At 50.9% G+C, this 22,738-nt stretch overlaps 1 protein-coding gene across 1 annotated transcript; it reads right to left on the bottom strand.

The window, feature by feature from the left end:
• Positions 1–463: 463 nt before the first annotated feature.
• BNIP3 (BCL2 interacting protein 3) lies at positions 464–22,028 on the bottom strand. The gene is made up of 6 exons (XM_020973094.2): positions 21,727–22,028; positions 9,984–10,137; positions 7,534–7,618; positions 6,395–6,501; positions 5,926–6,075; positions 464–1,897 (listed from the first exon to the last, which is right to left on the bottom strand). Exons 1-6 carry the CDS (start codon positions 21,773–21,775, stop codon positions 1,852–1,854), a joined length of 591 nt encoding a protein of 196 aa, XP_020828753.1. The 5' UTR covers positions 21,776–22,028; the 3' UTR covers positions 464–1,851.
• Between the last annotated feature and the right edge of the window lie 710 nt (positions 22,029–22,738).

Genomic DNA, 22,738 nt, shown 5'->3' with positions numbered 1-22,738 from the left:
GCTAGCCCAATGCCTGGCACGCAGTAGGTCCTTAATGCCTTGTCATTCATTCAAAATCAATTTCTCAAAAACCTCAGGGAGGACACAGGGCAGTGGTCACTGTTAGAGCATCACAGAATTTTGGTCATCCAGTTGGGACTGTCAGATGTGGACTTTGATTCTGGAGAGATCCTCACTTACCTTTCTGGCCATAGATTGCTAAGATGGGCGGTGATACAGGGACTGGATGGACAGGCTCACTAGGTACTGGCTGTAGGCTGGGGGGATGTCAGCGGTGAGGTCAGGACTCCCGTCTTCCAGACCCTAGGCCCGGTGCTCTCTAGCTCCCTGCCCCCTCCAAGACAGGGCCCTCGCCGAGGTCAGTGCTGCTAGGTGTCTCTTGACAGCCATCTGCCCTGCTCTGCAAAGGTCACAGACTAAGGGTGTTAGACATCACAGATGCCGTCAGAATCAGGCGATGTGCTAATTTGGCCGAAATGCTTTTATTGTTTGTTACAAGAAATAGTTTGCTGGGCAGGAGAGGGAACTGCTCAGTAGTAAAGGGGATATAAAGACAAAAAATCCTTCATTTTTTTAAGGTGTTTGGGCACATGGCAATTGCTGTCAACTTCGCTTAATTATCAGCAAGGTGGCTGAAGAGGGGGCTGGCCACAGAACTGGACCTGCTTTTTGAACCCCTCTTCCTTATCTTAGCAAGGAGGGCTGAGTCTCTGAGCTAAACCCTCTGTGGGGACTGGGCTGCCTGACTCAGGGGTGCTTGGTTTGGCTCGGTAGCACGACTGAAGAAGGGAGCTGAGAAGGGTGATAACTAGCGTGGGCCATGTTTCTGCACGTGAAGAAGGAGCTGAGGGCAGAAAAGGAGAGATTTTCCTTTTCAAATTAGAAGGTTGCATTTATTTCAGTCTAGATGTAGGGGGGTAGGGAGAAACGTCAGGGACAAATATAAACAAATGTTGAGTGTGTCCAGCACAGCAAAGACATGGCCTCCTTTCAGAAAAATATTTGCCCCAAGGGAAACAGAAGATGTGAGCCTCTCGCGGGCTCACAAAACTCTGGTAAACCGGACCTAACACGGGCATCTTGGAAGGATTTGGCAAACAAAGAATTATTCCCCTTCTGGTTTCAGTCGCTGAAGTAGACACAGGGCAGGGTGAAGGAGCACAGCTTGGGCTAGCACAGAGCACGGAGAATGGAGCAGACCTAGCAGGGGCAGCCATGTGGCCCTACCAGGAAACCCATCAGGTTCTGGGGCAAGGGACTGAATGAGACTTCAAACATCGGTGTTGGGTGGTCTGCCCCAAGCTGAGCAGACTGCCCCAAGGGCGTCCGTCCTCTTCTCCCTTTTGCCCAGGAAGACCACCCAGCAGAACAGAGGGAAGTCTTCACCAAGGGGCTGCTCCAGCCAGGGCAAATGGGCAAAGGGGCATTTCTGAGACCACGTGTGGCAGGTCTACAGCATTTTGGACAGGTCCCTAAACACAATGCTTTTAATAATGAACACGATTCACTTGTTCAAAGGAATAGCCACTGTTTAGGGGAACTTGGAAGCTTTGGGATTTCATGGAAGTCCAGGAAGCCTCAGGATTGGGATAGGAAAGGTTGTCATCAGAGAACTCGAGGGCTAAGCCTACAAAGAGGAGAGGTGAATCAGTCTGACCTGCTCCTACGCTGGTGCCCAGGGTATGGATACAGGCATCTATCCTCCCATTCTACTGAACTAGGAACACGACATTTACACAACAAATGAACACAAGTCAACATCTCAGATGGATGAACGGACTTCCTCTGGTAACCACTCTGCATGCTCAGAGACAGCAGCCTGCTGCTCGGCGAAACTCCCGGCCACCTGCCCTAGAAGGTGCTGGTGGAGGTGGTGAGCCGTCTTCCGATGTAGATCCTGAGGGAACAGGAAAGGACAGTTAGAGCCTGGCAGTCGATGACTGAATTAGGGGTTTGAGAAGACCCTGGAAATCGGTGATTTCCTGCTTCTCAAGCGCTGGCCTCCTCTCAAAGTACCCGGAGGGTGTGATGTCCAGGGCAGACATGATCACCTCTTTTTGTTTTTATTGATTTATTTTTGCGTGGGCCAACTGGGGTTAAGTGACTTGCGCAGGATCACACAGCTAGTGAGTGTTATGTGTCTGAGGCTGGATTTGAACTTGGGTCCTCCTGACTCTATCCACTGCATATCCTAGCTGCCCCATCATCTCTTTTTAGAGAGCAGAAAAGTGGCATGCCACTGAATCACGTTTCTGAGACTCCCAGCCCTTCCAGTTCTGGAAGATCTCGTGTCCGGGCCTGGAGCTCTTTCCTTTCCGTCCCCTGACACCCTAGAGCAGCCCTGGGCACACTTAACACCAACAGTCTGGTAAATCCCTCTTCAAAGTCTGCAGAGACACATTTTCTTGTTCTTTCAAACCACATCAGTCTGGTTCAGAAGCTATAAGACCAGTCAGGGATCACTGACGTTAACAGGAGCTTGACTTGAAACCATGATGAAAGCCCAGGCGGTGGGCTCTGGGAAGCTGCTTGTGGGTGAGGTGAGGGAGCCACAGAATCTCAAGCACCTTCAGACAAGCCTGAGGTACAGCACACGTCCACTGAGATGCCAAACGGGGCTACTGATGGCTCCCCATTTCCCCCATCTAACTCCCAGCCCCCTGATCTCTGGCCAGATTACTGCAGCTGCCTCTCCACAAGGGCCCTTCCTTCAAGTTCAGGCACAGGGCTACCTGGGTCATTCTCCTGCTCAATCCCAAGATGTAAACACCTCCCTCACCCATCTTTGCAGCCTCACTGAGCACAGGCTGCAATCCAGCCAAACTGTCCTACCCCTGGTTCCTCCATGTCTCTGAGCCAGCCATGCTCCATTGCAGGCATGCACTCCCTCCTCAATTCCACCGCAGACTCGCCACCCTTTCCGGATCCTTAGTCCCCCACTTCTGTTCCTTGACATTTACTTTGTATGCATTCTTACAAAGGTGGTGTTTCCTGTACTGCACAAGCTGGGGTGGTTTCATTTGGGGCATCTCAGCCTTGAGGACGTGGCAGCAGTGTGATGGGCAGCCCATCCCCCTCGGAAAGAATCCATGGTGGTGGGGAGATTTCCCTCACGCCCAGACTAATCTGACTCTTAGTTTCTACCTGCTGCCAAGGGTCTGCTCAGGGATCCCTTTTCTGTACAACAGCCCTAGAACATCCCTGAAGGCTCCTCCACCCCACCATCTCTCCCTCTCCACTGAGTCTCTTCTTTAGATGAACCTTCCCTAATTTCCTCACCTCTCCACACTGGCTGCCATCTTCTGGTTAATGTCCTCCCTGAGATATGGCCCCCGGACCTGAACTCAGTGCTGCAGATGTAGGCAGGCCAGCCAAAAGGCAGAGGACAGAGAGGCTTTACGGGTGAGGGGCTCCCCTAAAAGGAGCATATACCTGCCTCAGCTTTCTGGCTCCAGCTCAGCTGGTGGCTCACGCTGAGTGTGCAATGCTCTGAAACCCCCAGCTTCTGTCAGAAGGTCTGGTTTCTGGTTTCCACTCTCCCTGCTCCCCCCACCCAACCTGTACAGTCTTGGCATTGGTGACGTAAGGCCCTAAGTCCTATTCAATTTCATCTTTCCAGCCTGGCTTGACTGACATCCAGGGGACCACATGTCCCTCCCAATTCAGTCACCTGCAGATTTGGTGAGGACACTATCTATGCTTTTACTCAAGTCAGGAAAATAGCCCCAATGTGTGCTTAGCACAGGGCCTGACACACAGTAGGTACTTCATCTTTACTGACTGACAATCCTCTGCAAGCTTTCAAAAGGACCCCCACATTTTAATGACCATTCTTTGGGTTTATCCATTGAGCCATGCTTCAGCAATACTCTCGTAAAACTCAAATAGAAAGGCAGGCTGCATACTAAGAAAACCACAAATTAGCATCATCTATGTTGTACAGTATTTTTCTTTACTTTGTTAAGCATTTCCCAGTGACACTAATCTGGTGCAGGCCACATGTGGTCCAGCTCACTGCTCCACCCCATCCACCAGAATGGCAAAAGACCTTTGTCCAAGGCTTCCCAGGCAAACTGTCTGCCAGGTGAATAAACCTGTCAAAAACAGCAATGACCGTTTTGGCTGATGCCAGACTTGGTCACCGCGGATCAGCTTTCTAGAGGGTCACGACTTCCCTCTTCACATTTACCTTCCAGAACAGCGAGGGCAAGCGCATGGCCATTAAGCCACACAAGGAGCTCCATGGCGGGACGCGGCCAGTGGGAGGCATACTGACCTAGACACCGCATAGTAACATTATGTGTGTCCTGCTTCTAAATGGTATTTTTATTTATATTCTTAAACATCCCCCAGTTATGCTTTAATCTGGTTTCTGCCCCCCTTAGGAGTGCAGGCTGCACGTCTGATGGATCTGTTCTAGAATTCTGTCAGGAAGAGAAGTTTCTATCTAGAGGGGCAGATGGTTTTGTCCCAAGTTGTCTTCTGGAGTCCTGTGTGGCTGTCACAGTGCTGAAAAACGTGTGTCTCCACAGCATTGCTGTTACAGTATAAAGCATCCTCGTTATTCTGCTCGCTTCAGTGCACACCTGTCAGTCACCAAGGAGCACCTACTAAGTGCCTAGTGTGTGCCAGACCCTGTGCCAAGTGCCAGGGAAAAAAAGTGGGCACAAGCCAGTCTCTGCCCCGAGGAGCTTACACTGCAGTGGGTGACAATGAGCAAACAAACGTGTACAAACCAGCTGGGAGCAGGAGCAATGGGAAAGGACGAACGTAGGGACGGCCCTAAGAGGGGTTGGGAAAGACCGCCTATGGAAGATGGGATCTGCAGGAAACCAAGGGGCATCATGAGTATTTACGCAGCGCTTACTATGCACCAGGTTCTGTGCTTCACACAGCCTCACCACAGCCCTAGCAGGCATTTTACAGATGAGGAAAGTGAGGCAAAGAGCTGAAATGACTTGCCCAGGGTGACACAGTAAGTGTCTGAGATGAGATGTGAACTCAGGCCTTCCTGACTCCCAGTCCAGCACTCATAGATGGAGCATTCCAGAAATGGGGATCAGCCAAAAAAACTGCCCAGAGCCGGGAGATGGGGTGTCTTCTTTCCCTGAAACTCCCAGATGGCAGGTCATCAGCAGAGACTTGGGGGAAGCCAGGAGAGTTGTTGGGGACAAGAAGGGCATGTCCCAGGTATGGAGGATTCTACCTTTGAAACATCTCTCTGACTCCAGGCTTCCTGCCTTGCCCAGCTGAACCCCCCCCCCCCTTAGCAGCCCCTCCCTGCTAGTGCCTTTCCTCAGCCACTGTCTCCACAGTATGCGTGCAGAGCTGGTTTGCATCTTGTCTCCTTTCCGCTGGGAGCTCACTGATGGCAGCGACTGGGTCTTGGCCCAGAGCTCAGCACTGTTACATGTGGGCAGACACACGTAACAGATGCTTGTTCACCGCTCTAGACCAGTGTAGCCCCAGACTTACGAGACGCAGACAGAGGAGATTCAGGAACAGTCCATTTCCCACAAGACGCGGGTTTTGAAGGTCAAGATTTCCAAAACGCTTCTGTAATTACTAGATGAAAAAATGACTGCATTCCATTGTTACTTCCCCTGCCAAGTTTGGTGTAGATCAGATGGCCACCCAGGCCTTTTCTTCCTCTAAAATTCTGTGATTTTGTGATTCCATAAATATCACTAATTCTGAGCTCTCTGCCTCACTGCCCGACCTCTCTCCCACATTTTCATTTCTGTTAAGTGGAATGTTAAGTGAGGATGTCCAAGTCCCATTTTCTCTATGCATTTGTCCAGAAAACACTTTCTCTGGACACAGCAGCTCAGTTCTTGAGGCCACAAAGGCCGATGCCTTCTCCTGCCAGAGGCTCACCCGCATCCCAAGGCAGACACACCAAGACTGGAACACAAAGGCACTTACCCCAACCCAATGGCGAGGAAGTGAGAGAGCAGCAGGGATGGGAGGAAAACCTTCAAGAACTCTGCTGAGAAGATGCCCCCCTTCTTCATGACACTCGTGTTTCTCATGCTGAGAGTGGCTGAGCGCTTTGGGTGCTTAAAGAGAAACTCCCTGGGGCAAAAGGAAATGGGTGGTGAGGATGAGCGCTCCTGGAGTGAGGGCCCCTTCACCCCAACCCTCCCTCCTCTGCTCCCCCAAACCTCCCCCCTCCCTCCACCCCAGTCCCTCTTCTTCTGCTTCCCCAAAACCCCTCCCTCCACCCCCCTTCCTCCTCTGCCCCCCCAAACCCCCCTCCCTCTATTCCTCCAAACCCCCTCCCTCCTCTACTCCCCTAAACTCCCCCTCCCTCCACCCCAGTCTCCCTTCCTCTGCTTCCCCCCCTGCCCCCCACTTTTCCATCCACCATCAGTATGGCAGCACCCACACTCACTTTGGGGGGATGTTTTCGGGCCTGCTGGACCAGTCCCAGATCCAGTCTGAGTTCTTTTTCAGGATGCTCTCCACTTCTTTCCGTCTCTCCATGTAATCTTCTTCAGACTAAAACAAAGCAGAAGCTACTTGAAACCCAGGGGATGGGGGGGAGGGGCCCTTCCCCTCCAGACCCTCCCTCAGGGCAGTGGCCACATGGAGGCCCTCTATGCTGAGCTTTCTCGGCATTCAGAGCCTCATCTGCTTCCCGTGAGGTGAGGGAGGCCTTGCAGAAGGGCAACAGAGCAGCCTCCTGCTGGTGCTGGGCTGGATGTACTGATCGGCTCCTCACCAGATCACAGGAGGGCCAGTAGAGGGGATGCCCGCTGTGCAGATACAAGTGGAGCTGGATTCTGACACCCCTCCCAGCACAGAGGGTGGGGATTGGCCTTGAGGGGGGCCCTGCGTCTCTGCCCACCTGGAGCACATGCCCTGTCTTACACTGACCCTATCAGAGGATGAGAGCATGGCACCAGTAACAGACTGTGTGTGCGTGTTGTTTGTGGCCCTACAACCCAAGAGTAGTCAAAGCTGGCCACCAAGTCTGTGTGTGACTGTGCAGATTTCATGATTTTCTCCAGGGCCGCAGTGACCTTCTAGCAGAAGTCAAAGAATCACTTTAAAAATGGGGAAACTGAGACCTGGAGAGATCATAGGGCATGCCCACAGGGAATTAGGAAGCCAAGGTGGGATCTGCATCAGGTCTCCGAACTCACAAAACACACCCCTGCAGCCCAGGCAGATGAAGGAATACCCCCACGCCTTGACAGCAAGGAGCCATGCGGGCATTTCCTGCTTAGTGCTATTGATTTGTAAATAAACTTTTGTTCGTGAGCTTTGCGAATTCTCTCTCTGTACCTGACTGGTATCAATCCTAAAGTGACCTTGGGGCTTGGTCACAGCTACCCAAACACTACCCACCTGCTCACCTCCACTGCCAACAGAATCTGAGGGCCAGGGCAAAATCCTGTGCTTAGTGGGGCCCCTGTTCTCCGCATTGAGATGCCAGGTGGGACACTCCATTAGGGAAGAGCGACCCATCCCCCAGCATCTCCTCCATCAGGTGCTACCCTCGACACCCTCTGACACGCCCCCCCTTACCTGGGAGCTGTTCTTTTCTCCAATGCTGTGAGTATCTGTTTCACAAGTCCTGTTAATATCTTGGGGTGTCTGTGAACGAGGTGGGCTTGACAAAAGTAAGGGTTAGGGGCAAAGGGCAAAAATGTGCTGTTAGCATTCCTTTTTCAGAGAGCAAAGCTACAGATGAGTGATCTGACTAGTCCAAGTATGGAGACCCTTTCTGCTAAGCCAACCAGCCAGGCAGCTGGTTCTGCCCCGTCATCTGGGGCCCAACAGGACAAGTCTGATCCCCCTTCAGATAACTGAACCCGGCCCCCCTGTCCCTTTCTGTCCTTCGGATCCCCCTCATACAACATATCCTGGTCTCCTTCCTCTGCACCCCTCCAGTATATCTGTGGCCTTCCTGACCCATGGCGCCAGAACTGAACAGACCTCCCGGCGGGATGTGCGGTGAGCAGAGGGCTGTCCCCTGCCCTATTCCTGGAAGCTCAGTGTCTACAAACAAAGCCCTTTGGTTGTTCCTTCTCATTGGTGACTCCCATTAGATGTATATCCACTAAAACCTCAGTGTTTTTCAGACGACTGTTCACCCTGCCTCCTCCTACACTAACACGGAGCATTTATCCACATAGAATTCCATTTTCTCAGACTACTTCCAATGTTCTAGCTTTCATCCAGTGTTGGCTTTCCCTCCCGGCTTTCCGTTATCCATAGCCTTATTCATGGCATGGAAAAAAACATTAAGTGGCACAGATCCATGGGGCGCTCCACTGGAGACCTTCTGCCAAGCTGACAGGGAGCCACGAAGACATTCTTTGAGTCGTTCAACTCACCCAAACTGACTTTGTGGGCATTAGGCGTATACTTCAGTTGTAGGCTTAAGTTTACTTATGTTGTCTCTTGCTATAGGATGTATGATTCATCAAGGCAGAAAATGTCTCATTTTCTCTTTGGATCCCTGGTGTCTGGCACCCAGTAGGTGATTAATACATGCTTTTGGTCCATTTATTCCTGACCCCTTTCTTAGATTTTGCCTCCTGTGAACTTCTGGCTGTCCCCCAATGCAATTATTCTTTTTCCTTCATGGTAGTTTCTCCGCTTGGGGTCAGACTTAGTGGAGACATCTGGGCAGTCTTAGCTTTCTCCTGTCCTTTTGAGTTTGAAGACTTTTGGATGATATTTACAAGACACCAGGCAACTAACCCACGTTAGGTGTGCTCCATCCTTGGTCAGAATTCTATCATGCCGAGACTTAAAAACCCTGGGCCACAAGTCTATGTTCCTTTCTCAGGAGCCATCTCCATTGCGACCACTGAGAATGTCATATCATGGATACACACACCCAGCAAAGACAACAGGCATCTGTCTCTGTTGTCCTCCAGTTGGCTGACAGCTGCCTCAATGGCCCTGACCCATCACCATGGTCTTCTCTTCTTCCTCTGACTGTTACTAAAGGATCCCAGCTTCTTAGGACTTCTGGGGCTCTACATTATCATTCTTCCAAACATCAGCAGATAGATGCTTCCTTCTCAGAAGATTTGGCTCCCTCCTCTTCAAAAAGAGCCTCAAATTTGTATTTAGCTGCAAGTATAGAGTTGTCTTTTTCCTTCCCTTCTTCCCATGTGTGACAGTCTTTCTGACAAAGGTCAGGTTTCCCTTCCCCCACTTCAGATCCTTTTCCTCCCCTTGAAGCCCGGTTGTCACCATCTTTAAAGGAACATTTGAGTGCCCTGTTACGTGTGGAAATCACACCATGATCATGGGTTAAAGGAACTAGATTATGTTTATCCTGAAGAAGAAAAGATTCAGGAAAACAAGACATTTGTAAGCAAGTAGCTGAAAGCCCCTCCTAAGGAAAGTTCTTCTACTTGGACCAAATCATGGACAGGGCAAAAGAACCAAGTTATGCTCGATGTCAGAAAGAGCTCCCCCAAGGGAAGGGGGCCAACTTGGGAGGCGACAGAACCCACTGCTGGCTATGTGGTAGAAGAAATCTGGGCCAGATACCTCTGACAGTCAGAGGAGATCTCCAATTAACGGACTGCCCACAGTTCATAGGGAAATCATAAAATTCTCTTCTGAAGGCAAGAAGAGTGCCAGGGATTCAGCAAAAGTGTTCAAGAAGGTGCTTTTACACAAGACTGTAGAAATCTTCCAGTCCCATCAACTTACAGATTAAGGAAACTGAGGCCGAAAGGGAAGAAGGGCTTTGCCCAAAGTCACCTTTTCCCATGTGTCGGAGCTTGAATTGAAACTGGGTATTTTGGCTCCAAACCTGATCCCCGCCAGCCTCCTGTGACTTCCTTAGCTCCTACCAGCCCACACTGTCCCTCCTCCCAGGCCCGGCAGTGGAGTCTACTCCTGACTCTGGCCAATGAAGAAGGGAAGGGGAAGAAGCCCACCAATGGCAGCACCTCCCCCAACACACCCCTCAGGCAACAGAAGCCCACCCACGGCCAGGGGTCACCTACCTGTCACAGTGAGAGCTCTTGGAGCTGCTCCGTCCAGACTCGTGCTGCGCATCCAGAAGAATCTTTTCCATGTCGCCATTATAAGCGGAGATTGAGGCTGGCACAGCGCTATGGCCGTTGCCATTACTGCTGAAGTGCAGCTCTACCCAAGAGCCTGTGGGGACAAAGCCAGGGGCAAAGCTGAAGGACGCTGCCCAGCTGGCCCTCGCACATGCCACAAGGCAGAAGACCCACATGCAGCTAGAGCTTGGACATCGTCTCTGTGGCCTCAGCGGATCACAAAGCTACCAGAGCCTCAGTTTCCTCATCTGTAAAATGGAGATGCTACTGTGTATACATCCTGCCTCATGGGGTTGTGCTGAGGAAAGCACTCCATGTATTAACATCAAGTGTTATTGATATGGGAGTAATTAGTAACCCAGGGTTTTCTCCCAGAGCCCCAAGGGAAATGACAACAACAAATCTGGGGATTCAACAGAAGACAATTCCAGAGTCAGTGGGTTCTGGCCCTGTGCCCAGTCAGGCTCCTGTCTCCCGCCTTGCTCTGAACCTCGGTCAGCTTAGAGGCAACAGGCCCAAATCACGTCTGATTCTGCTTCTGCGGCTGCACAAGTGCCTTCCCCACTCTGGCCCCAGTGTCTTCCTCTATAGAGTGCATGGCCTCCCAGGCCTTCAGGATGCCCTGGATCCAGGGAGCTGGTCAGCTGTGCTTTGAGCTATCTGTGAAGGGCTCTCAGTCCAGAGCCTGCAATACAGCCGGCACTCAATGAATACTTATTCCCTTTGCCTCTTTGAGGCGTGGAGGTGGATGGAAGCTTTCAGTAGAGGAAGAAGCCCTGAAAGGGAAAGTATTGTCTGACATCTTGTAACTGCTTAGGAATGCGAGCCCAGATTTAGAGCCATCTCCACTCCCGATGGTCCTACGGACATTTGTGCCTGACCTGTGATAGAGCCTCCCGAGCTTGGATTGGTCCCATCAGCCACAAACGGACACACTGAATGTTGACATTGTGACGTCATTTTGGTCACCTTTTCAAATGTGCTGTAAGGGAGGATTTCTAGCCTTCCCCTAAATCCTGTTGCCCAAAGAACTAGTAGAAACAAAGCAAATGCCTGTAAATTGGGGAATGGGAACCAATGAAGAATTTAGAACACACACACACACACACACACACACACACTGCTATTATGGGGGGAAAGTCCCTAAGTTCTTGTGAGGTCTTTTCCTTAGGGGTTAATTGGATGAGAGATAGCACTCAGATATGCACAGCTTGAAGCCGGAAGTCATTGTCACCAAGCATGAACCATCCTGCTCGCCTTTCAGTGAGGCCAAGACACTGGCCTCTGCCACTTACCACTTGGGAGACCATGGGAGAATCCTTCACCTCTCTGGTCCTTGCTGTCCTCATCTAGAAAGGCAGGGCATTGGATCAGGTGGCCTAAGAGTCCCAGCAGGCTCGGACCCGAGGGCCAGACGCCTACGGGCTCAGCAAAGAGCTGGACCCTGTTTCCCCAGTGTTTCCTGCCAAGAGCAGCAGAAGCGGCCAGCACAGTAGCTGCCTCTGCCCAGAGTGAGTGGCCCTGCAAAGGGAGGGAGGCCAGGCACTTTGGGACAGCACAAGGAGCCCTTTGTCTCTAAATATGTTGTGTCTGTGAGAAAAAACCCAGCCAATGGCCCACGTCATTCAAAAAGCCTGGAAGATGGATAAGCAAACGATTATAGGCAAGATCCCCACTTGGCCCTTTATAATGCCCACACACATCCTTGAAGTCATGGCTAGTCTGAAACATTTCCCACGTTTGTCGTGCTATTCAGGAAAGGCCCAGACGTGGGGAAAACGTCCAAGGATGAGTCTGGCTTTCCAAATGAGCATCTCAGAATACAATGAGCAAGGAGGCACACACACAGACGCTCAGCAAACTGGAGCTTGGCCTCACGGGCAAGGGGCAGATTATTAAAGATGGGCACAAGGGAGGCACAGTCAGGATTTTTGCATACAGATCAACCCACCCAATTTTTCAACAAGTTTGGCAGGAGCACTGGTTCAGAGTTTAGAGGCCCTCGTACAAACTAGCCTGGTGCCTGCCTTCCTCACCTTGCACCTAGACTATGCAGTGGCCTGCTGGGGAGTCTACCTGCCCCTCGGTCCCTCCCCAAGTCTACTCATCTCTAAAATGGACCTTTCCTACAGGCAGGTCTGACTCATTCCCTCCTCTGTTAACTCCAATGGCTCCCCTATGTGCTCCACCAACAGGCCCCCTTCCAGCTTTCCAGTCTTATTACCCAGCATTCCATCCCTCAACACAACACTCTCACACACACTCACATACCACACTCACTCACTCTCATACTCACTCATACATATACACACTCTCACACATATACATACATACTCACTCATACACATATACACACACACTCTCATAACTCTCACTCACTCATATACACACACTCATACACACACACTCTCACATACACACACACACACACACACACACACACACACACACACACACTCTCTCCCTCTCAGTCCATCCCCATTAGCCTAATCACCATTCCTCACACAAAACAACCCTCGACTCCAGGCCCCAATTTCATTGGCTCTCCCTCCCTCCTCATTTCTACCTCCTGCCTTCAGGTCTCAGCTGGTCCTTCCTGGCGGCCCTCAAGGCAGCACCTTCCCTCTGCAGTGACCTCCAGTTTGCCCTCTACAGATCTCAATATCATCTCCCCATCAGACTGAGCTCCTTGAAGCTGCCGCTGCCTTTGGCTTTTTTTTTTTTTAATGCCCCATGCTCAGCACAGTTCTTGGCACACAGCAGTTATTTACTGAGCTTGCTGGCTTCACTTCTGAAGAATGCCTTTTCCCATCTTTTGATCACCCATCCATTAGATTCTAATGGGCCAATGGAGTCATGACCCACCATTTAAAAGCCCTGAATTAGAGAACAAATTCTGCATGGAAGACGATTCTGGTCCCCTCCCACAGGACATGAGGCATTCTGCGAGACAGGACAAGACAGGAAGGAGGAGGTGACTGGGAGGGAACATGGCAGAAGAGGCTCTCCTGTAGTGCACAGTTTGAAGGGTACTGTGTGGTCCCGAAGGGCAGAATGAGGAAGGCCGGGTAGAAGCTGCACAAGCCACCAACTTCAGATGGACACCTAGAAAAGCTTCCTAGGCCTGAAAGCCCTTCCCCCAGTGGAACAGCTGCTTGGGACACCTGGCTTCCTGACCATTGGAGGCTTCATGCAGAGGCTGCAGGATCCCGACTGGGGGCTTAACTAGCTACCCCAGGACGTACCTTCAAGGAAGGCTTTACATGAAGGTGGTACCCCCTTAGAAAATAAGCTCCCAGAGGACAGAACCCCCTTTGCTCTTCTTGGTCTCCTCGGTGACTGGTACAGTACAGTACTTGACACATAGCACAGGCTTCAGAAATGCTTGTTGACTAGCTGGGTTGAGGGTTTCAGGAAGGGGTTGGGCTAGGTGGTCCCTGAGATCCCTTCCAACTATAAAACATTTGTTGCATTTATTTATTTCTTGTGTCCCCCAGGAGAACAGAAGGGTCTGGAGGGCAGGGACTATTCTGGTCTTTGGAGCCCTGGTGCTGAACACACAGTCAACACTTAATAACCTGCTTTTTTTTTAATTGAACTAAGTTTTCAGAGTAAATAAACTATAAATTTAGAGCAAAAACCTGGAAACTGAGGATGCACAGAGATTGGAAACTAGCTAAACAAACTATAGTATATGAATGTAACTGAATATTATTGTGTGGTGGGAGTAAAAAGGTAGTCATTCTCACCCTCCCCTATCAACCTCTGAAAACCTAGAAAATATCACCCCAGAAATACAAAACCCTGGAACAGCTGAACTAGAAGAAAGAAGGGGGAACAGCAGTGCAGCAGCCCAGCAAATGGGTCTCCCAGAGCCTCAGCAAAAATAAGGGAAGCAGCACTAAAAAAGACCCGAAGCGGATAAGCGCCCTGCAGCATTCATCTGAACAGAGCTGAAGAAAACAACCTAGAGTCTTCCTAAAGTCCCAGCCTTGCTGATTCCAACCCAACACCAGGTAAGCTGTCAGAACCCTACAGCCTCCAACTGTCAACCAGGAGGAGATCCTGAAGCCCAGGTGGTAGAGCAGGCAAACACCAACACCTGGACCTCTGAGGGCCTCAGTGAAGGCAGGGGAACCAGTGGAAACCAGCTCAGAAAACTACCAGGTGCCTTGGCACTCTACCACAAAGGAATCTCCCAGTGCATTAGCAGAAACGAGGGAGGCAGGACTGCAAGGGGCCCCAGGCAGATAAACATCCTGCAGCACCCATCTAAAAGGAGCTGAAGAAAGCTAAAGCAAAGGAAAAGCAGGCAACCTAGAATTGCCTGAAAGTTCCAGCCTTGCTGATTCCAGCCCAACACGAGGTAAGCTGCCAAAACCCTACAGCCTTCAATTGCCAACATATGAGGCCCCAGAACACAAAGCCAGTGACCAAGACCTGGGCTCCCAACACAAGAAGCTTAGGTCAGTGCCCTCTGTTCCCCAGCAAGAGAGCTCAATCTCTTTAAAGGCCAGGGAATAAATAAACACCATGAATAAAAAGAAACGTACCATAGATTCATATTATGAGAAGAGTGAAGATCAAGACAGAAATTCTGAAGAGGACAACATTGTCAACAAACCCACACCTGCAACATCAAAAGGGAATATGAACTGGTCTGAAGCCCAAAAAAACCTTCTTAGAATAGCTCAAGAAGGATTTTAAAAGTCTAATGAGAGAGGTAGAAGAGTCCTTAAAAAATACAATTGGCCAACTGGAAAAAAAGTGCACTGAAGAAAACAAATCCCTTAAAAATACAATTGGCCAACTGAAGAAAAAAGTACAAAAACAGAAGAAAACAATCTGTTAAAACTAGAATTGGACAAATGAAAACTAATGACTCTATGAGAGAGCAAGAATCAGTCAAACAGAAACAAAAAAATGAAAAAATAGATGAAAACATAAAATACCTCATTGGTAAAACAACTGACCCAGAAAATCGATCCAGGAGAGACAATTTAAAAATCATTGAATTATCTGAAAATCATGATGAAAAAAAAAAGCCTGGACGGTATCTTTCAGGAAATCATAAAGGAAAACTGCCCAGAAGTCCTAGAACCAGAAGGTAAGATAACCATAGAAAGAATTAGACCGCTCACCACCTGAAAGAGATCCCAAATTGACAACACCAAGGAATATAATAGCAAAATTCCAGAATTACCAGATGAAAGAGAAGGTTCTGCAAGCAGCCAGAAAGAAACAATTTAAATATCACGGAACCACAGTTAGGATTACACAAGACCTTGCAGCTTCCACACTAAAAGACGTTAGGGAGTGGAATATGATAATCCCTAAGGCAAAGGAGCTTGGATTACAGCCAAGGATCAACTACCCTGCAAAAATGAGCATGATTTTTCAAGGGAGGAGATGGATATTCAACGGCATAGGGGACTTCCAAACCTTCCGGATAAAAAGATCAGAGCTCAAGAAAAAATTTGATCTTCAAGTACAAGATTCAAGAAAGACATGAAAAGGTAAATGGGACAGAAAGATACAAAATGCTGTTAATAAGGGTGGACTGTTTACATCACTACAAGGGAAGATGACACTTGTGCAACTCTTGAGAACTGTTTGTTATTACACCACGTTAAAGGAGTATACCTAAAGGGGGTGGATATAAGTTGATTTTGATGTGATGATAAAAAAAAAATCTAATCAAGTTGGTTAAATGGATCCAAGTAAGTGGATTAGTCTGATCCTAGAAAATCTACTGAGAAAGGAGAAGGCAGACAAGGGTAAATTACATCACAGGAAAAGACAGAAAATTCTATTACAGCAGAGGGAAAGAAAGGAGGGGGGTGAGCATTGTTTGAACCTTGCTCTCATCAGATTTGGCTCAAGAAGGGAATAACATAATCAGTTAGGTATAAAAATCTAACTTGCCCTATAGCCAGTAGGAGGGAAAAGGGGAAAGAAAAGAGAGGGGGGATAGAAGGGAGGGAAGAAGGAGTAAGGGCAAAGGGGAAGAAAAGGGAAAAGGATAATAGAAGGGAGGAGAGACTGAAGGAGGCAGTGGTCAAAAGCAAAACACTAGTGGCGGGGGGGAGAAAGGAAAAAGAAAAACATAAATGGGGAAAAAAAGGATAGAGAAAAAGACACAGATAGTAACCTAGGAGATGTCCCATACGGGAATTTGTTCTTTTCTGATTATGTTTTTTTTTCTTTTTAGGCAATTGGGGTTAAGTGACTTGCCCAGGGTCACACAGCTAGTAAGTGTCAAGAGTTTGGTCTAAGGCTAGATTTGAACTCAGGTCCTCCTGACTTCAGGGCTGGTGCTCTATCCACTGCGCCCCTAGCTGCCCCAAAAGAATGATCTGACCATTTTTTGGCTTTTTTTTTGTGGGTAGGCAATGGGGTTAAGTAACTTGCCCAGGATCACACAGCTAGTAAGTGTTATATGTCTGAGGCCGGATTTTAACTCAGATCCTCCTGAATCCAGGGCCAGTGCTCTATCTACTGCTTGCCACCTAGCTGCCCCCTCTTTTCTGATTATGCATGGGATAAGGGTATTTTTTTTAAATCACTGAGGGTTGGTGAAAGGAAAAGGTGGTCCTGGCTTAACCTACCCAAAAAAGAAAAAGAAAAGTGGGACATTTAATCTTTTTTTTTTAATTCATAATAGAGAACAGAAAGAAAGCTAAAAGGAAACAGATAAGCAGGCCACCTTTCAAAGTTAAATGTTGAATTAATCATCTACTTAAAGACAAAGGTCTATAAAAGATTTGCAGGCTTATCTGCATTCCTCTGTTCTCCTTCACATGTGGAAATGCTCATTTATTTGGGGTTTCTTAAGCACAAAATTTTTAAAATGAGGGCAGGCCTCAACTGCTCTCCATCTGGGATGCCATTAGCCCCACATGCAGGGCAGCTCCAGGCACTCTGGTTATCTGGGGGGGCAGGCTTTCCAGTTCTGTGGCCCCCAAGGGAAAGCCCTGGGAACAAAGCTGTGCTATGAGCAGCCTGAGGTCTCAGAAGGAGGGGCCTTCCCTTTTCTCTCAAGTATACCTGGGGCTGAGGCGACTCCCCCTCTCTGGCTCTCACCCAGTTTTCCTTCTCTCCAGAGGGGGGCAGACTAGATCACTTCCAAAGACTATGTTGACTCCAACATTCTATGATTCCCTTTCCCATCTGTAGAACAGAAACAAGGATTTTTTGCATGTTTTTGTTTTTCTCCCTTTCATATTGTTTCCCCAGAGCCACAGACGAGCTACTCCACAGAATGTAAGGGTAGGAAGGGATTTCCAGGACCAATTAGTCCAAAGGCTGCCTAACAAAGAATCCCCTGGGCTTCAGAAAAAGAATGTAATTGTCCAAGTCCTTGCCTGAAACCCTTCTGGAAGTAAGGACCCACCTCTCCTAAGATAATGCAGCCACCTTTGCCCAGCTCCACAGGTGGGAAAGTTTGATTTGACAACAAGTCTCTGGACCACTTCAACACTTGGCTCCAAGCTCTGCTCTGGGCTGAGCAGAAGAGCCCCTTCCCCTGGAAAGCACTTCAAATACCTGAAGCCAGTACTCATGGATCCCACCCCCCACTGCCATGATACCTTGTGTGAAGAATATGTCAATAAACCTCAAAGCACAATATCAGGCACAGTGAGTTACTATTTTAGTATTTGAATCATTATTATTAAGTCTGATTTTCTACAAGGAAGAGTTCATAGATGCTACTCATAGCACTGGCAGCAGGGCAGGCTGATAAACAGAATGCTGGCTTTGGAAGCAGAGCTCATCCTGGACACTGAGCACCTGGGAAAAGATTGTGGCCCTCTGGGCCCCAAGTTACCTAACTGGAAAATAGGGGACTGGACTAGATCTGACCACCAGCAACAATTTACGAACCACCTATGGTCTGCTAGATACTGTGCTAGGTGCTAAGGAGGCTAAGATAAAAGCCCCACTGTCCTGGCCCTCCAGGAACGGAAAGCTGGTTGAGGCCAACGCCAGCAGGCCCTTCCACCCCTAAGGTGAGGAGTGCTTGGGAGCCTGTCCCCAGGACACCCCATTTAGGGGCGAGAGGTCGGGAGCTGTAAGAGGAAAGGAAACCGATCCAGCATCCCTCCCTCCCCATCATGATTTATTACAAGGCAGGGGAAAGGAGAGGAACCTTCAAAACCCTGAAATCAACTGCTGGGGCTCTCTGAGCATGCTGCTCCTCAGAGAGGGAAAGGGAAGCGTCTGGACTTGGCACTGTCTAGACTTGGCTGGCCCACACTTTCTGCCCCATGAGCCAGCCAGAGGCGATCACGTTAGGATGGCGTAGGTGGAAGAGGAGCCCTGCCACGGCACAAACTTTAACTGGGCAGTTACTCCTGCCTTTGCCCAGTGAGCCAGGCTCCTACGGGGCAGCTGCCCATCCCCACAAGATGGCACCAACAGCAACTGAGCCCTGGAGGAGGCTGTGAGTGTAGGGCTGCACGTACACAGGCTGGGCGGAATGCAAGTTTCCACTCCTTTACATGTGTGTCACCAGCTTGTTCTAGGTAGAATAATGGTGGAGGGAAGCAGCCCCAGCTGAAGTCCTCCAGTAGCGAGTCCATCCTCCCACACCCCATAATACAGCAGTTTGATTCGGATGTCTACAAGCAGCAGGAAGTTAACGGAGCATTGGGAGGACCTCACTCTGTACTCCCCAAGAGTTTAAATTTAGATTTTAATGCAGAGGCAAAATGCCCAATGCAAGCCAGGTCGTAGGGAGTCTAGTTGCTAGGAAAGATGATTGAGCTAAGTAAGATTTTAAAAGCCCATTACCTCTGACAGATTTAAATTATGAGAAAATGCCAAAAAGCCACATAAATGAAGATCAAGTGAAAAGCCAACTGGAATTGGAGGGAAGTCTGATTGCTGCTGGCCCAGTCCAAACAGCAAGTGATTTGGGGCCTGAGGCCCTGGGTCCCAGCCCCAGCTTTGCCCCTTATCTGTGTGACCTGGGCAACTCAGTCAGACAGCTAGAACTAGCTGGCCCTAAGGGTCCTGGCCAGCTCTGAGGCCAGGAGCTTATGACAAGCTAAAAGGGACTTAGCAACCTTCATTTATAGGTAGACAAACTGAGGCCCAGAGGGGTTCAGGTCCTGCCCAAGACACACCTTAAGTAAAGTAGACTAGCCAGGCTTTCCCTATACTGGGCCGCCATTCCACTTGTGAGGAAGATCCCAGAAGTAGCTAGCTAGGGGGCCTCAGGTATAGAGAGCTACCCTGGGAGCCAGACACCTCCCCGGCCTTAAGGCCAGCCAGGCCCCCATCCCTCAGTGCCCTGGGCCAAAGAAAGGGTGGCCCAACCTGCACTTAGCAACTCCAAGTCCCGTCCCAAAGAAATCACATCCCAGTTTCTATCCCAAGTTCTTCCCCTAGGTGCTGTCTTATAAAGGTCAGATTTTTAAGGAATACTAATAGCTCATGCTTCCTTACAGAAGTATAGATTTGGGATTGAAGGGACTTTCAAGGTCATCCAGTGCAACCCTTTCATGGACTTGACGCTGGGTCTTCCTGACATCAGGCCAGTGCTCTAACCACTGAGCAGCCTCCATGTATATGTTGTTTGTAATTTTTTTTTAAAGTCTATCCCCAGAATCTAGCACAGTGCCCATCACAATATGGGAAATGCTAGTTGAACTGAATTGTATCTGACTGCCTTTCTATTAGACACAGTTAAATCTAATACAATAGGTCTTCTAAGTAATCTAGATATGGTGTACAAGCCACATTTGCTTTCCAAAGCCTTGGGGGGTGGGGGCAGGGAAGGGTTAGTAACTGCAGGCTAGCCCTCCCCTCTGAAGTGGAGGGGGAGGCAGGGCAGCAGTTATCCAAAGGTGCTGGGGCTGGACAAGCATTTCCACAAAGAAATGCTGGCCATCAGGGCCTAGGGGCCATATTCCTAGATTCCAGCCTCCAGGTTACAGACCAAGACCTGGTTCCCCAGAAGGGTGGCCTGTGAATCTTCATTCCTAATCTGCAGCCAATTCTGTCTCAAACCCACCGCCAAGCCACCCTTAAAGCCCAAGAGACAAAGGGGCTGCTATCACTTTTCCTGCAGCTTTTCAGAGGCCCCTTTTCCAACTTCAAGGGGACAGATTTGGGGGGACCTAGAGCCTGGGTGATGTTTTCCAAAGGCAAGCCCAGAGCAGCAGCTGAACTCTGGCCTTTCTTGGTTAATGATTGCTAAAACCCACAGAGGCTGAATGCATTAAACACACACACACACACACACACACACACACACACACACACACACACACACACACACAGAATCATTTCAAACTTCAAAAATGACAGTTTGCAATGACTGCACTACCTCCGGGTAGGAGCCAGAGAAGTTGAGCTCAACTCTTCCTACTGTCCAGTTCAAGACCAGATTTTTTCCTCCTCAATAGAGGATCTTCTGGGCCATGAATCTCCTTAGCCAAAGGATGAAAACAGGAGCCTCCTCCCATGGACTTGGGACCCCGGGAAACTCAGCCATCAAGCCCCCCCGAAGTAAAACAACATCAGCTAGGAAGCTGGAAGTGTCCTTCCCTCCCTGAGTCAGCCCTGGAGAACGTGTCCCTTACACACAGGCTTAACTTAGCAGCCCGTTTTCAGCCTCCAGGGTGACCCCCTCACTGGGGAAGTCTGGCCCAAGCAGCTCAGATCCTGGGCAATGGCCTGGCCCCGGCTCCTTCTTGGTTAAAGGTCTTATTTTGGAAAGGTCCTCACCTGGACTCTGCCCAGTCTACTCAGCCCTGAGAGTCCAAGGTGTTTCGCCTGAGCAAACTCCATTACCACAATTTGCCCGAGCCCCAGAGAGTCACTTCACAGGCTTTGACAAAGGATAATAAGTAACATTCCCATGTTCAGGTTCAGATTCTGCCGATTGACTCAATTCAAGATAGTAACAAAGTCACAGGCAGATCCGTAGGAAAAGCCTCCCTCCCTGGGGACTCACTGCCCTCTTCTCCAGAGAACCCCAAGCCGGCTCCGGTCACCTTACCCCGCCCAGCCAGCAGCAGGCCCCGAGTGCCGCTGTACCAGGGCCTGCTTCTCTTTTTCTTATTTAAAGGTAGGCACTGAGAAGAGCGCACCAAAATGAATGATTTACAGAAGTCTGGCAGGAGCTCACTGGAAGCTAAAACGGGACAGGTTCTGCTTTACTTTCCACAGTCGGTTTGTACGGGGGTGACTCCCTTGGGACCCCCGGAATGGTCATATAAGGTCCGCTGTGGGGAGATCACACCGTCTCAGCCCCCTTCATCATCCCTCATCTCTTGGGGGGCAGGGGGAGGCGGAACTTCTGAGACCAGGGAGGGGAAGAGGCTGCCTTAGCCCAGAAACCTTGGGCTGGGGGGACGGTGGAAGGAGTTGACCTTAGGATCCCAGCCTCCAGGACTGCTGAGCAGTGGGCGGGCAGACATCCACTCACCCACTCCCGGAGCCCATGCCTCCTGGGTCCCTGGACTGGCGCCTGGATCCACCTGGGCGGCCCCGCGGACCCCCGGCCCAGGCTCCAAATCCCTCGGATAGAAGACTCTCCGCCCCCCCCCCCGTCCAGAGCCCTCGGGTCCCCCTGCCCTCCAGCCGCCGGACCTGCCGCTGCCCCTCCCGGAGCAGGGGGGTAGAGGAGTGGGCAGATGGGGGGGCAGGGCTCTGGGCCCAGCCTGGCACTCACCCTGCAGGTTCTCCTCGGGCGGGGGCGGGGGCTGCCCGCTCTGCGCCATGGCCCGGGTCTGACGGTTCGGCGGGAAGCCTGGTCTGGCCGGGGCGGCCAGGGGCGGCTGCGGACTGCGGGGGCCCGCGGGGGTCGCCGCGGCAGCGTCTGCCGGTGCTGCTGCTGCAGCGGCCGCCGCTGGGCCGCGGTGACGTCGGAGGGGGCGGGCTGCAGCCGGCGTAGCCTCCGACACTGACCGTGACCCCGACACTGACTACGCCGAGCTCGCCGCGGTCTCGGCCGCACTGCTTGCTCTGGGCTAGGGGCTGCCGGGCCGGGGATTGGCAGAGCGGGGCGGGGCGGACGCGTGGAGGGGGCGGGGCCGGTCACGCGTTCTCCTCCCCCCACCCCCCGCAGCAACTGCGGCGACAACAACAACAACTTCCCCACCCCCACCCCCGCCGCGCGGGGCCGGGTTATTTTAAGCGGCCGCCCCTCCCCCAGGCCTCCCGGGAGCCGGCGGGGCTGGTCGGGGGAGGGGGAGGCAGGTGCGCTCCAGCCTCCAACCCGCGGGGCAGGGCGCAGTGTCTGAAGTTAGCCAGCCCGGCCTTGGATTCTGGAGCCGCCCTGGGGGGAGGCCTTAGACACTCGGGGGCTGCGGGAAGGGGTGTCTCGATAAACCCTGAGGGGTGCCCTTGGACTCGGGGATGGGGACTCTGATAGCACGAGGCTTGGCCCCTAGCCCTTGGAGAGCTCGCGGTCTTACTGGAGGAGGTGGCGTAGGACCTGAGCACCGATCTGCCCGAGGGCGAGCTCCACCGCGCCCCCCAGGCACGGGGGACCGGGAAATGGCCCCTCCCCCTGCTTGTTCCACTGGTCCCAGAGCAAGAGCGTGGGAAGCGAGCCCAGAATGAGATCCTCCCTTTGGCTCAGCCGGGTCTGGGGCTCTTCGAGGCGGAGGAGGAGGGAGGGGGAAGGGCTAGATCAAGCGCTTTCTCAGCTCTCAGATACACTCTGCCAGCATCTATTGGGC

The sequence above is a fragment of the Phascolarctos cinereus genome, unplaced genomic scaffold (genome assembly GCF_003287225.1).
Source record: "Phascolarctos cinereus isolate Bilbo 61053 unplaced genomic scaffold, phaCin_HiC Scaffold_3;HRSCAF=262, whole genome shotgun sequence".
NCBI lineage: Eukaryota > Metazoa > Chordata > Mammalia > Diprotodontia > Phascolarctidae > Phascolarctos > Phascolarctos cinereus.
The sequence above is the reverse complement of the archived record's forward strand: the minus strand, read 5'-3'. Positions and strand labels throughout refer to the sequence as shown.